This window comes from Pteropus medius, unplaced genomic scaffold (genome assembly GCF_902729225.1).
Source record: "Pteropus medius unplaced genomic scaffold, Ma_sr-lr_union100, whole genome shotgun sequence".
Taxonomy (NCBI): Eukaryota; Metazoa; Chordata; class Mammalia; order Chiroptera; family Pteropodidae; genus Pteropus; species Pteropus medius.
The window spans coordinates 6,538,590-6,550,873 of NW_024342471.1; the positions used below are offsets into that span (position 1 = coordinate 6,538,590).

The 12,284-nt window shown below is 47.8% G+C and overlaps 1 protein-coding gene across 2 annotated transcripts; it reads right to left on the reverse strand.

The window, feature by feature from the left end:
• PLAGL2 (PLAG1 like zinc finger 2) lies at window positions 1–12,242 on the reverse strand. Of its 2 annotated transcripts, none has more exons than XM_039864045.1 (3): window positions 12,097–12,242; window positions 6,351–6,724; window positions 1–3,818 (listed from the first exon to the last, which is right to left on the reverse strand). In XM_039864045.1, the coding sequence occupies exons 2-3, from the start codon at window positions 6,608–6,610 to the stop codon at window positions 2,588–2,590; spliced, it is 1,491 nt and encodes a 496-aa protein (XP_039719979.1). In that variant the 5' UTR covers window positions 6,611–6,724; window positions 12,097–12,242; the 3' UTR covers window positions 1–2,587. The 2 variants fall into 2 exon arrangements, with proteins under 2 accessions (XP_039719979.1, XP_039719980.1); XM_039864046.1 differs by lacking the exon at window positions 12,097–12,242 and adding an exon at window positions 9,094–9,685.
• Window positions 12,243–12,284: the final 42 nt, after the last annotated feature.

A 12,284-nucleotide genomic window follows, 5' to 3' on the forward strand; every position in this document is an offset into this window, starting at 1 on the left:
TTTTTTTTTAAATTATGTGAAGTTTAAGAAAGTTGGGTAGCTATGGTCCAAAAAAAGGTGAAGGTAGATGTTTCTCTGCACTAGCAAAGTTCACAGTGATAGGGAAATTCCTTGTAAGGTGATGAGGGCATTGAAGGAAGAAGAAAGCAGCAGCAGGATGGAAGGAAGGGGAGGGAAGGAGGGACAAGGTCCAGTTACAAGGTTTTAAACAATTGCTTTGCCTGTCCTCTAAGTTTCCCAGCATCACTAATGGGGGAGAGGATTCAAGGAACAAGAAAAAGCAGGCAGAGAGGAGGAGACTCACTCTAACAGCCTGAAACTATATTCTGTGGCCAGAGGCCCATTATTTGCCTCTGTGAAGGGAAGGTGAAGGGAAGGTGGCAGGAAGTGGGTGAAGGGTTGCTGGGTCTAGTGATGAAGACCAGAGACAAGGAGAATGGCAGCACTGAGTCCTGCTTGGATCCTCAAATACCATTTCCTGTAATATGAGTCCCAGTAGCATGCACAGCATGCAAGTGGTGGCTGCATATCAAGGTGGACGCTTTTAAATATAAACCTTAATCAGTCCCTGGGACTCATTGAAACTAATTTTTAGAGCAAATCACCTCATCAGATTCTAATCTTGCCATACATTTTTATGTGGTTTTTAAGGTATCCCAAGCTACCCTGCTTGAATCAAAACATGCTTATTCACTCCACATTGCTTCCAATCAAAGACTAGGGAGCTACATTAGGGCTTTCACCTCAGAGTACCGGCCTGGGCTGAAGCAGAAGCCTGGGTCTTGGACCTGCTGTTACTGATGATAGACCAAAGTGATTTCTAGATGGAAGGGGAAAAGAGGGAGAACTGGGAGGAGGCTGAGGCAGTTCCTGGGTAGTTTGTCCTGAAACCCTAGTGGAGAAGCCAGCATGAGGCACCTGCTGAGAAGTGCCCAGAAACTGCTGGCTGCATCTGTAGGAGTTAGAAGAGGTAGAAGTGTGTTTCTGAATCAGAGTAGAGGTGTCTCAAAAGGGTACCACATTGGTGGTTCCTGAGCTGCCTCCCTTCCATGAGTGGGAAGAGTGCCCATGCAGAAGTGAGAATGAAGCAGGGATGGGGTGTGGCTGGGCAAGGGCTGTGCTGTCTGTGGCAGAGAGCCCCACGGTCAGAAGTAATTATTTGTTACAAGAAATCTTGCCAAGTATTGGGAGCAAAACTGAGGAAAGTTCTATGATGGAGAGCCAGAGAAGCCTACGCACATTGGCCCTGAGTCCAAGGGAACTGCAAAGTGGAGGAGAGAGAAAGGACAGAGGATAAGAAAAGTTGGTGTAAGAGGCAATGATGCACCCATAGATTAGGACTCAACTATCTGCCCAGTCCCAACTTTCTGAAAACTCTTCTTCCAACAATTCTACAACTTCCTGGAAAAGGGACAGGTAGGAGAGACACAAATGAGGGGTTCACACTCTCTCCTTTGCTCTTCACACCAGCCTAGAACCCAAGACCCTCCTTCTAAGACTAATGATAACAGCTCATGATGTTCGGGGTGGGGGTTAGGAAATGGGGAGGTGATGGAAGTGGGCATGCCTTCCATTTCTTCCCCTTTCCAGTTCAAAAGGAGGATGAGGGGATCATGATGTATACTTGGAGAAAAACAGAATTGCAGACCTGTGAGAAAACCGCTCCAATCTTCTTGCCTGTCTCCTGCGGACACTGCTGAGGAAGGCAGGAACAGACACAGTCATGGAAGATGGCAGAGAATGAAGCAGTCCAAAGTCAGTTTATTTCCCCACAGGGGAAAAATGTGACCTCAAGTGAAGAGAAGTCAGTGACACCTGACTCCGCCTTGTAAACAGGGCTCCAGTTAACACCAGGTACCAAATGGTTCCAGCTGGTGCCAACTGGAATGGACTGATGGGAATGAATTCACGGTGTGTAAACAATGTTCACTGCAATCATCCTAAGGCTAACAGCTCGGCAAGGGAGGTGAAATGGTGTGTCTGAAGCGACTGTGTAAACGGTACCGTTGCTGGACAACACTGACTGAAAATGGAGCTGCTGGAACAGGAGGGATGGGGGTGGTGGGGAAGAACAGAGGCCCTCTCTCTTTCCTGCCCATTAGCTGGAGCAGGTGATGGAGCCAAGTGACCCTCTGCAGCAGGGCCTGATCAACTGTTGTGAGGTCTGCAAATTGGGACCAGAAGGCGGGCTTCTTGGGCTATTTCTCTCAAGGTCATCCAAAGTGAAACCTCTGTGTCTCCAACAGGTCTTTCCCTTCTCCAAAGAGAAGGAGGTTCTGACACTTCAGAGAAGGAGAGGGCTAAGTGTGGCTCCCGATTCAGATTGAAAAAGAAGAAGAAAAAAAAAAAGTAAAAATACCTGAAGTCCTATAGTATGCAAGCTTTTCAATGGGTTGGGACTCAAGGTTCCTCCTGGAACTGATCCTGGAGCCTGAACCCCCAAACCAAGTGCTCCATAAACATACTGGATTTTTTTCTGTTTGAACCCAGCTCTGAAAGCTCAGCTGCCTTCATGGAGGATGCAGATAGGATGGGTACTGAGGCTCCCTGACAGAGTCCAAGACTGAGCTGAGGCTTTCCTTGGGGGCTACTGGAATGCCTGGTGGAAACGAGGCAGGGTGGTGGTGCTCAGGCCAGAGGTGAAAACAGGAGGCAAGGAGTGCAGAGGCCCAAAGTTCAGCGGTCCCCCAGCTCCTGGGGAATCTTGAGGCTGAGCTTGCAATGTGGTGAGCAGGGGCTGTGCCTCGGCCTGGGAGTAGCCCATAACCAAGCCTCCTGTGGCCCCAGACGGGTTACACGAGGGCAGGTTGAGTGGAAGAAAGCCCAGTAAGTGGGAGAAGTCCACATTAGCAGCGCAGAGGGCCTCAGAGAGGTTGGCGGGGCTCTTGGTGAGCAGTGCTTCATCCAGGAGGGCCGCAGCTGCCGCCGGCTGAGGTGAGGCGGGCTGAGGTTCAGCGGATGAGAGAGACAGGCTTCCTGGAAGCTCCGCCAGAAAACTATCCACCTCCACTTTGGGCAATTTGTCGGGCAAGTATGAGGTAGATCCAAGTTGGTATTTTGGAGGAAGCTGAGCTGGAGAAGAGATAGGTGAGGATTCCAGAGGGTAGCTCATACCCATGGGCAGCGTATTGTGCACCAAGGAGTGTGGGACGCCCGCGCTGGGCATGGTAGGGATGTGGGCACCATACATACCCATGGGTAACATGCTAGGGAAGGCCTTGGCCCCCATCATGTCCCGAGAGGCCATGCACAGCACAGGGCTTAGCTCCTCCTTCACACTCACTGTGGAGCTGCAGCTGAGTAGGCCTAACATGTCCACTGGCTCTGTCTTGATCTTGAGCAGCTCCTGTGAGTGGCTCTTCTTGACATGCCGTGTCAGATGATCCTTACGGCCAAACCTCTGGGCACAGTACTGGCACAGGAAGTCCTTCCGGCCCGTGTGCACCACCAGGTGCCGCCGTACATCCTTACGAGTATAGAAACGCCGGTCACAGTGGTCACAGGGGTGCTTTTTCTCCTTGGCACCTCCTGCTACCCGGCGTGAGTGGGCCTTCAGGTGCTCTAGCAGGGCCTGGGTACTCTCAAAGGTCTGCAGGCACACCTTGCAGCTGAGGTCACCACTGCTGGCAGCATGCATGGCCAGATGGCGCCGGTAGCCCAGCTTTGTATTGTAATTCTTACCACACTCGGAACAGTGGAGGGCCTCTTTGTTGGGGTCGTGGGTCTGCAGGTGGTTCCGGAGATGGTCTTTGCGGTGAAACATCTTATCACAGTACATGCACTGGTGGGGTTTTTGGGCTGAATGGGTGGCCATGTGCCTGGGGTAGGGATGGAGGGCAGAGGAGAAAGAGAGGAGATCACAAGGGCTGGCCAGACAACTGAGGTATCCATTAAAAGGGAGCTAGACATAAAAATTATGGTAAGGCCATGCAATGGAATAGACTACCACGCCAACTATATTCTATAGATGTCCTCATCCACCTGCAGAATCACATAAGTACTGCTATTCTTTGCAGCACTGTATATAGTAGCAAAACCAGGAACAATCTAAATGCTCATCAATAGGGTAATGGTTAAATAAATTATGGTAAGTCTGTAAAATGACTCAACTTTTTAAAAAAATAAGGCAACTTTCTATGTACCCACAGGGAACAAGCTCTTAAGATACAGTAAGTGGAAGAAAGCAGTGAGACAGAATAGTGCATTCAGAATGTGACTATGCATATGAAAAGAGGGAAATACATGTAAGTTTGCTTGTATGTGCTTAAAGTGTTTCTAAAAGGATATATAAGAAACTGACAACACTAGCTGCCTATGGGGAGAAGAAATATGCAGTGTGATGGAGGATTTTCATTGTATACCTTATGGTACCTTTTAAATTTTAAATTATGTGAACACATTTCTTTTTCAAGAAATTACATTTACAAAATTTTAAATGACACAATAAAGGGAACACAAAATATATCTAAACTTTCTGATCTAGAACAATCTTCCAAGATATAGGGAGCTGAGTCAAAAAAGGAAGTTCTGTATAGTGTGTATAAATAATATAATCCCTTGGAAAAAAGGGAATACGTGTTTGAATGTTTCAGCAAGGACACACAAGAAACTGACCTCCCAGTTGCCTCTGGGGAGAACAGTGGCTTCAAATGTGAGAACAATTCATTTTTCACTGTATGCCCACTGTACCATTTAAACTGTTTGCCAGGCAAACCAGCAACATTTAAAAAATGTTTTCACGGTATGGCACCTCAGTGTCCTTTAGTTTACTTGCTCTCATCGGGCTAGCCAGAAAGCAGCTCAGAATCTAGAAATTACAATCCGGAGCTCCAAATACATTCAGAATAAACTCAGCAAGACTTCAAAGGCCCATCATACAAGGCCCTGTGTGAGCTGTGTCATTAACCTCGTCCTCTAAGAGGCTGAAGCGCAGGGTAGTCCTACTCCACTGTCAGTAAGTGGCACAGGCTGAATTTAAACACAGACCTTGAGAAGTGGGTTCACTTAAGTATGCCACCACTGTCTCTAGTATAGCACCCAGTGATCTTTTCTACCTGAAGGGCATCAAACGTCCCCAATACCTCCATGCTATGTTTGAGTGCTCACACCTATGAGGGTTACCATTGACCTCCTGTGACATAACTGACATGATAATGTATGAGAGGGAGGTGCTGAGTAATCCACTACCCTCATTTTACAGGTAAGGAAACTAAAGCCCAGAGGTTTAGTAACTCACCTAAAATCACACAGTGTCTATGGGTAGAGCTGGGGCTCCTGCCTACTGGACTAGGACCTTTCCTGCTGCCTCCCACTGACATCCAGACTGTCACTAAGATAGTCTAAGAAGACAGCCCCAACTGGAGTCCATCCAAGTCACATGAAGCACATGGAATCAAAGAATTCCTGAGGACCACAGAACTGTCATGAGGCCAATCCTGGTCACATACGACCCTGTTACCTATTTTAGTTCCTTCCTATCAACTGTTTTTAAGACAAGGAACTGAGGCTTTCTGTGGTCAACTTGTTCATGTATTTACTTGTTTGCTGCCTGTCCACGCTATTAAGATAATAAACTCAAGGAGGGCGAGCACTCCCATCTACCTGTGCCTGGTATGTAGGAGCTCAATAAACCAGTTTGACAGATGAATAGATGAAATATTATGCATCAGGCAGTCTGTCTCATTTGTAAAGAGCATATTCATGTTTCTCTGATGGAAAGGCAAGGATTAAATCAAAATTGCTTCCAAGCAGGCCTTTCTCCCTTCAAAGCTGCTCTGCTGCATCTGCTTTATACTAGGGCTTTCGCATTTCATTTTATTTTAGCAGAGGTTCTTGGGCTTACAAGTTTCAGGAAAGCCACTGACCCAGAGGACACCAGGGACTCTACAGACACTGAAGTAATCATTTGAATGGCAGGATGGTTCAGTAGAAGAGGCACTGTAGGACCTAAGAAGCTATGTGACTTCGGGTAAAGTTACTTCCCCACTCTGAGCCTCCACTTTAAAAAATTTACAGATTGGACTGCAGGGTCTCCTTTTCCTTCTCAAGTTCTAAGATGGATTCTTAATTTCTGGCTAAGATTCTCACCATTACCTGATAGGAGTGGGGAAAGTACTATTGAAAAAAATGTTCAATCTCATTTTTCATGGCTGTCTGATATTATACCCATCACATTCTAGTGTTTGAATAAAAAATACTATTATTTTTTAGTGAGAGACCTCAAATGGTTGTCATTCAGAACACGCTTAGGGGACAAATTAACCTCTACTCTTTTGCCACACTCAGTGGAGTCTCTCTGGCTCTGTTCTCTGGGAACCTAAGGCAGGAAGAGGCATGGGAATGTCACCTACCTATACAGCTTGTACTTGGAGGCAAAAGCCTTGCCACAGTGTAGCTGAGGACAGCTATATGGTCTCTGCTCTGGATGGGGAAGGCTGTGAGGCCTCAGCTTCTCTCCATTTGAGAAGGGCGTCCCCGAGATTTCGCATTGGCACTTCACTTGACTCTCCACCTCCCGGCCCCGAGGCCTGGGAACTAGTTTCCAGCCCACTTCCTCCTCCTGCTTTGCATCTTGAATCCAGGGGGGGACGCTGGTGAAAAATGTGGTCATGGCAAGGCTAATGGCGAAGGGCCATGTTATTCAGAAAGCCTCCCCATCGGTTCCACATGGGCTGTCTGCTCTGTCACAGTCTCCAACGCAGCCTTCAGAAAACAATCTCTTCACCTGAAACATCAGAATACCAGGTGTTAGAGAGCCCAATACCATGAAAACATGGGCTCTAGAGGCAGACAGATCCCCATTCCAATCCCAGCCCTTCCAATTTGAAGCCATGTGACTTTCAGCCAATTACTTATTTCCATGAAGTGTTTCCTCATTTACAAAAGACTTAATAATCTCCTGAATCATAAGCATGTTTTGAGGATTAAATGAGATAATGAATATAAGGCACTCAGCAGAAGGCTGGGCACCTAATAAGTGCTTTGTGATAACTTTTATTACTAGTACCACCTAGGCTAATAGGAAACAAAATAATCTGAGGAAGTAAAAACCCTAAACTCCAAACTTTCTCTTCTGACTTCTGTTTTACATACTTTCCTCTAAACTCAGAGAGAGCAGCCCCTCCTCCTCCACCTCCTCTTTCTCCTTCTCCTCTTTACCCTAACTCTCCTTCACTCACTACTTTCCACAATTCTCCTCATGGAGGTGTTAAGGAGTAATAAAATGCCCAAAAGGCAACAGACGAGAAGGGAGGAAAAGCTTTTACTTAGGAAATTTACACCCTCGAAAGTCAGCCCCTGTGCCAGATGTATTTCTCAGCAGCGCATCAACATCAAGAGGTTCTGCTGAGGAGGCAACGCCACAGTCAGCATTTCCCCTAAACCAGTACGGGTTCCATCCTACCCTCTACCACCTCTCTGGGTCTCTTGGTCTTGGGCCCAGACCATGCTTCTTTAGCAAAGCTTATCCAATACTCCAGGTGCAGGCTGGCCCCTTCTACAGATCCTCATAGTGCACATGCATTTCTCCATTACAAACAGGTAAGTACTTGCATTAGAACTTAGTCTCCACCAAACTGATAACTGAGAGCTCAAAATCATCTTTCATCTCCATATACCTAGAAAAGGACCCTCAACTTTCTTTTAGTTGAGTAAATTAGTCACTGAATTCAAGTTGATTCTCATAGGCTTAACTTATGCTCAGAAAATTCTGGTTTAAACTTGCTTTACAATCCTTCACAAATGTGGAGCCATTATCATGAAGTCTGATCCTTTCTCTTGAGTAGAAGGGGTTAGGGGGCTGAAGCAAGGTGACACAACTTCTTTTCTGACATCAACTCAGAGAGGAAAGGATGGGAGTTACAGTATGGTCTCTCAAAAGGGGGACAACGAACCGATATTCACACTCACAAGCTCATCACAGATTACCAACTACAACAGAACTCTCTACGATGGGGATTCCCTTTGAAGAGGTCAGGCCAAAATATGGTCATGAGGCTTTTCCATGTGAAGGGAGCAAAGGGGGTATCTGGGGATTGTCCACGAGAATCTGGGGAGGGCTCCAACCACACAAACTAGCTGTGGGCCACAGAATGCTTGCTCAGCTCATTAGCACCTGCTGCTTACAGTGACCATTCATCCAACAGGCTGGCCGTGAACGAGATGATGGGATCAGCGGGTTCATGCCCCAGAGAGCTTTGCTCATCATTAACATGAGCTATGTCCTGTTCAGGAACCATTCCTCTTGTTGAAGAAACATTGCAATGTAACATGATATAAACATTTCCCCATCACGAGTGGAGATTTGCCTAGAAAGATCTGCACAAAGGTGGCTGCATTTTGCATGAGTCACGTGCGGGGGAGGCGTAGGTAGCACTAAAAACTAGTCCCACTTGAGCCTTGAAGTCATGGCATATTTACCTGCTTCACTATAAACCTCAAAGGTCTCTGCCATCTGGCTTTCATTGTTTAAGTCTCCTCCTTCTTCTCACAGGTGGAATTACCTGTTTATAATATCAACTATTACTATGCATCTTGGAGTTGGGTACACACCGAGCATTAATTTGCACATCTAGTTTGGACTGAATTTCTCCTACCTTCAAAGTCAAATTCTGCTCCCCCTTGATATCTGAAATCATGCACTTCAGCCTCTGGAAAGTTGGGAATGGCAGCCAGAGAGAAGCAAGTCGCATCACTCTGGCTGATGTGAGAGGGGAGCCTAGCCCTGGAAATTCCACACAAACTCAGAAAGAGAATAGTACGTCCCCTAACTCCCACACGTCCACCTCATCTGTTCTCCTGAACAAGCACAAACAAGACACAGCAATTTAGAATGCTACTACTGAAAGAGTGAGTAATGGGCTTCTAGGAAATAGGCTGGTGGTGGCTAAGAAGAGCTCACGAGGTTGTACTGATAGAAACAGGGAAGGCAGCAGCCATGTGCTTGCCTTGATCTGTATTTAATGCGGCTATGGCTTTAAAAGAAAACAGCCAACACTCTGATCCTATTCCCCCTATGCTTTAAAAAAGGCACAGTGGAAATCCTTACCTAAAGTTACTGAAAGGCTGCTGGATAACCAAAGCTGCTAGTGTTACCTTAGGGACCCTTTTGGGAATCCACTCTCTTCCTCTGTCCTTTGTCTGCAAACTCCTCTCATCCAGAAAGATTCCTGGGCTTCTCTCACATTATCAGACCTATTCCTTCAGACGTCTTCCTTGGCAAAACCGTCAGAGAATTCTGCTTCTCTCTCAAAGCTGCTCTTCTGGTCTCACATGCTAACCTTAACAACTATAGAGAAGCTGTCAGAACCTGTTCCCATAAAACAAACACAATCAATCCCCCCCAGTTACTGGTATAATTTGGTATATTTTCATCCTAAGATTCCTTCTGGAGCCTGATCTGAAGAGGGAGGTAGCATGGAAAGAACTTGCCATCAGAAGAGCTGCCTGCCTCTTTCTGGCTGTGAAACTATGAGCAGGCTATTTGGTTTCTCTGAACCTCAGTTTCCTCAATTTCTACAATAGAGATTTATTCTCCTTACCTATAATATTCTCATGGAGGATTAAATGAAAAAACACTCTGGAAAGCATCTGACATATAAAATGTATGAATACACACAGTGCTGTCTCTGAGGTCTAAATCGTGTCTGCCTCTTTTCCACTCGGAGCCTGAGTAGTACTTCTCCCTGCGCCCCACCCCTCCCCCACCCTTTAATGTTACTTCTCAGACCTCAGAGTGGGTTTCCTTCCCTTCCCAACATCTCCCCAGAAATGCAGCCTTCCCCTTTACCGTCACAATTAACCTTCAGCACAACCCCTCTAAGCGTCCCCTTCCTTCACTTTACCTTCCTCCAACACCATATCGTGGGCCAGAGTTCTCTCACTTTAGGAAATCTCTTCTATTAATGCTCTGTACAAATGCTTGCTAAAAAACTCTGGATGGCCAACCTTCACTGTGGAAGCTGAAAAGAGACAAATTGCTCCCTAGTCTGTCTTTCCTCTGTTGTGAGCCATGATGCCTGCTGCCCTCTGATGAAACTATAGTTTTTATGGTGTTACATCATCTCTATAGAAACTGCATTCTTTCTCCATTATTAGCCTGTTTCCTCATCTGTAAACTAAAAATACTTACCTCACAGGCTTGTTTTAAGGATTATTTTAGTTAGGTATGCAAAGAGCTCAGCATAGGGCTCGGCTTGATGTGAATACACAACAAAAGGCAGCTATTATCTTCACCATTGTATTGAGTTGCATGTTCCCACCTTCTGCTGCCACACTTGAATTCGCCCAACCCTCCCAAAAAACTGTTGAGAAATACCCCCCTGCAGCAAGGAAAGGGTTAATCTCTAAGTGTTCTTAACGAGAGAGACCCACAGAGGATTAACAGCTCCACTTCAGTGACTACCCTAAAATAGCTTTTATCCCTCCTGCCCAAGAGCTACTTGGGGATCTGAAGAACTCAATTCAACACCTGCCGAGGAGGAAACACCCTGGAACGTTCCTTGGGGCGGACAGAATCTTCCCTTAAGCAGAACTCAAAATAGCAACTGAGAAATTATAAATAAACTTAAAGGAAAAAAAAACCACGATCTGACCTGGGCATCATCAGAAACAAATCCAAAAGATAAACTGACTGGCTGGAAAACAGTGAGAAGGAAAGGGGAGAATGAGAGTAGCTGCTCCCCTCACTCACACACACTCCAGAGTGGTGGGAGAATTAAATTACAGGACGGCTAGAGAGTCTCAATGACTTGCATCATTCCAAGAGACATCAAACTGGATTAACAAGGGCTGGGTTTACTCTCAGGCTGCTACTTCTATCAGTATAGATGAGCCCTCTCTGGGGTTTCTTTGATTCCCTATTTCCTCTGATTCCCGCTGCCTCCTACTCCTGAAGAAGCCTTAAGCAAATGGCTGCAACTCATTACAACCCCATTTTCATGAAGAGGACACCCCCCTACCCCAATCTAATGGCCTCACCTTGGGTGTGTGTGGGGGTGGGAGTGGGGATTTGAAACCCAAGGCCAGACTATCACAGCCCCAAGCTGACAGGTGGAAGAACACACAAGCCAGGAGACAAGCTACACTGGCAGGTGAAAGCACTAACAACTCCCCCACACCAATTGTCCTCTTATCTTCCACCTTACAGGTCCCTTTCCCCAACCAAGCTGGCCCATAGCGCGGGACTGGATTTGCAGGGAATAGCCTGGTTCCTCCAGCAGCTTCTAAACCACTCCACTGTATGATGGGGAAAGGTTAAATTCCCCTGGGTGTGGGAGAGATGGGAGGAGACGGCTTCCAGAAGCGACAGAAATCCAGGGAGAAGTCTGAAGGCGGTCTCAGGGAAGGAAGGGCAAATATGGTACAGAATCATGAGCAAGCTAACTGAGGAAGCCCCTCCTCCCAAAAAGAGGTTGAGGGATTATAAGGGCTGGAGGGTTCCAGGAGTTGACAGTCACAAGTGAATTCCCCTAATTTCAAGAGTCTCAAAATGTGTATCCGGATGAAGGATGTCTACCGCTTAGGGAGAATGTTCACTACGGAGGGAAATGTAGGTAGGGCTTATTTGGGTTCGTAGGGCTTATTTGGGTTCTCCAGAACTAGGTATTCGAGGGAAGCTTCAAAAGGGGTTATATGGTTCTGGAAAATGAAACAGAAGGTAAAAAAGTGGACTATTTAGAGCGGGAAAGGGAATTATGTGGGTCAGGGTAGGCGTGTCTGAGGGGAGGGAGCAGGTGCAGCTTATCTGCGTCCCCCAGACCCGGGTCCCTGATAAGGTCAGCAGCGCGTTATCTGGGTCTCCAGGGAACCTGGGGGGTCGGGGCTAGGGGACCCTCCGGGCTGTGTCTCCAGGTCTTGAAAGGCAGGGGCCAGTGAGGTTTCTTCGGGTCCCCCAGACCCGGCTATTGGGTCCGGGGAGAGTTTTCATCACCCTGAGGCCTATCTGGGCGCGGGCTGACGCAGAGGGGGGGCCCCCGGTCGGGGGTATGGGCGACCGCGCTGAGGGGCGCCACCGCGCCTGGTGCCGGGCGCGCGGGCACAGCGAGACGCCTCCCGCCCCGCTCCCCACCGTCCCCCGGGGCCCTTGCCGGCACTCACCGCGCTCGGGGCCCCGTGCTGGGGGCCGGGCCGCGCTCGGGCTCCACCAGGCCCGCTCAGGCCCCGGTAGTGGCGGCGGTCGGGCCATTGTGCGGTGCATTGTGGGAGCCGCGCGAGCGGGCCCTCGGGCCGTGAGGGGGCGGTGCCGCGGGCTCTCTATGGTCCCGCCTGCTCGCCAGCTAGAGCGG

What these genes read in the sequence shown, in the direction of transcription:
- PLAGL2 (XM_039864045.1), bottom strand. Translation starts at nt 6,610, where the DNA reads ATGACCACATTTTTCACCAGCGTCCCCCCCTGGATTCAAGATGCAAAG. An exon ending in TCCAAGTACAAGCTGTATAG is followed by an intron (nt 3,819 to 6,350) that starts GTAGGTGACATT and finishes TCCCTACCCCAG; the next exon opens with GCACATGGCCACCCATTCAG.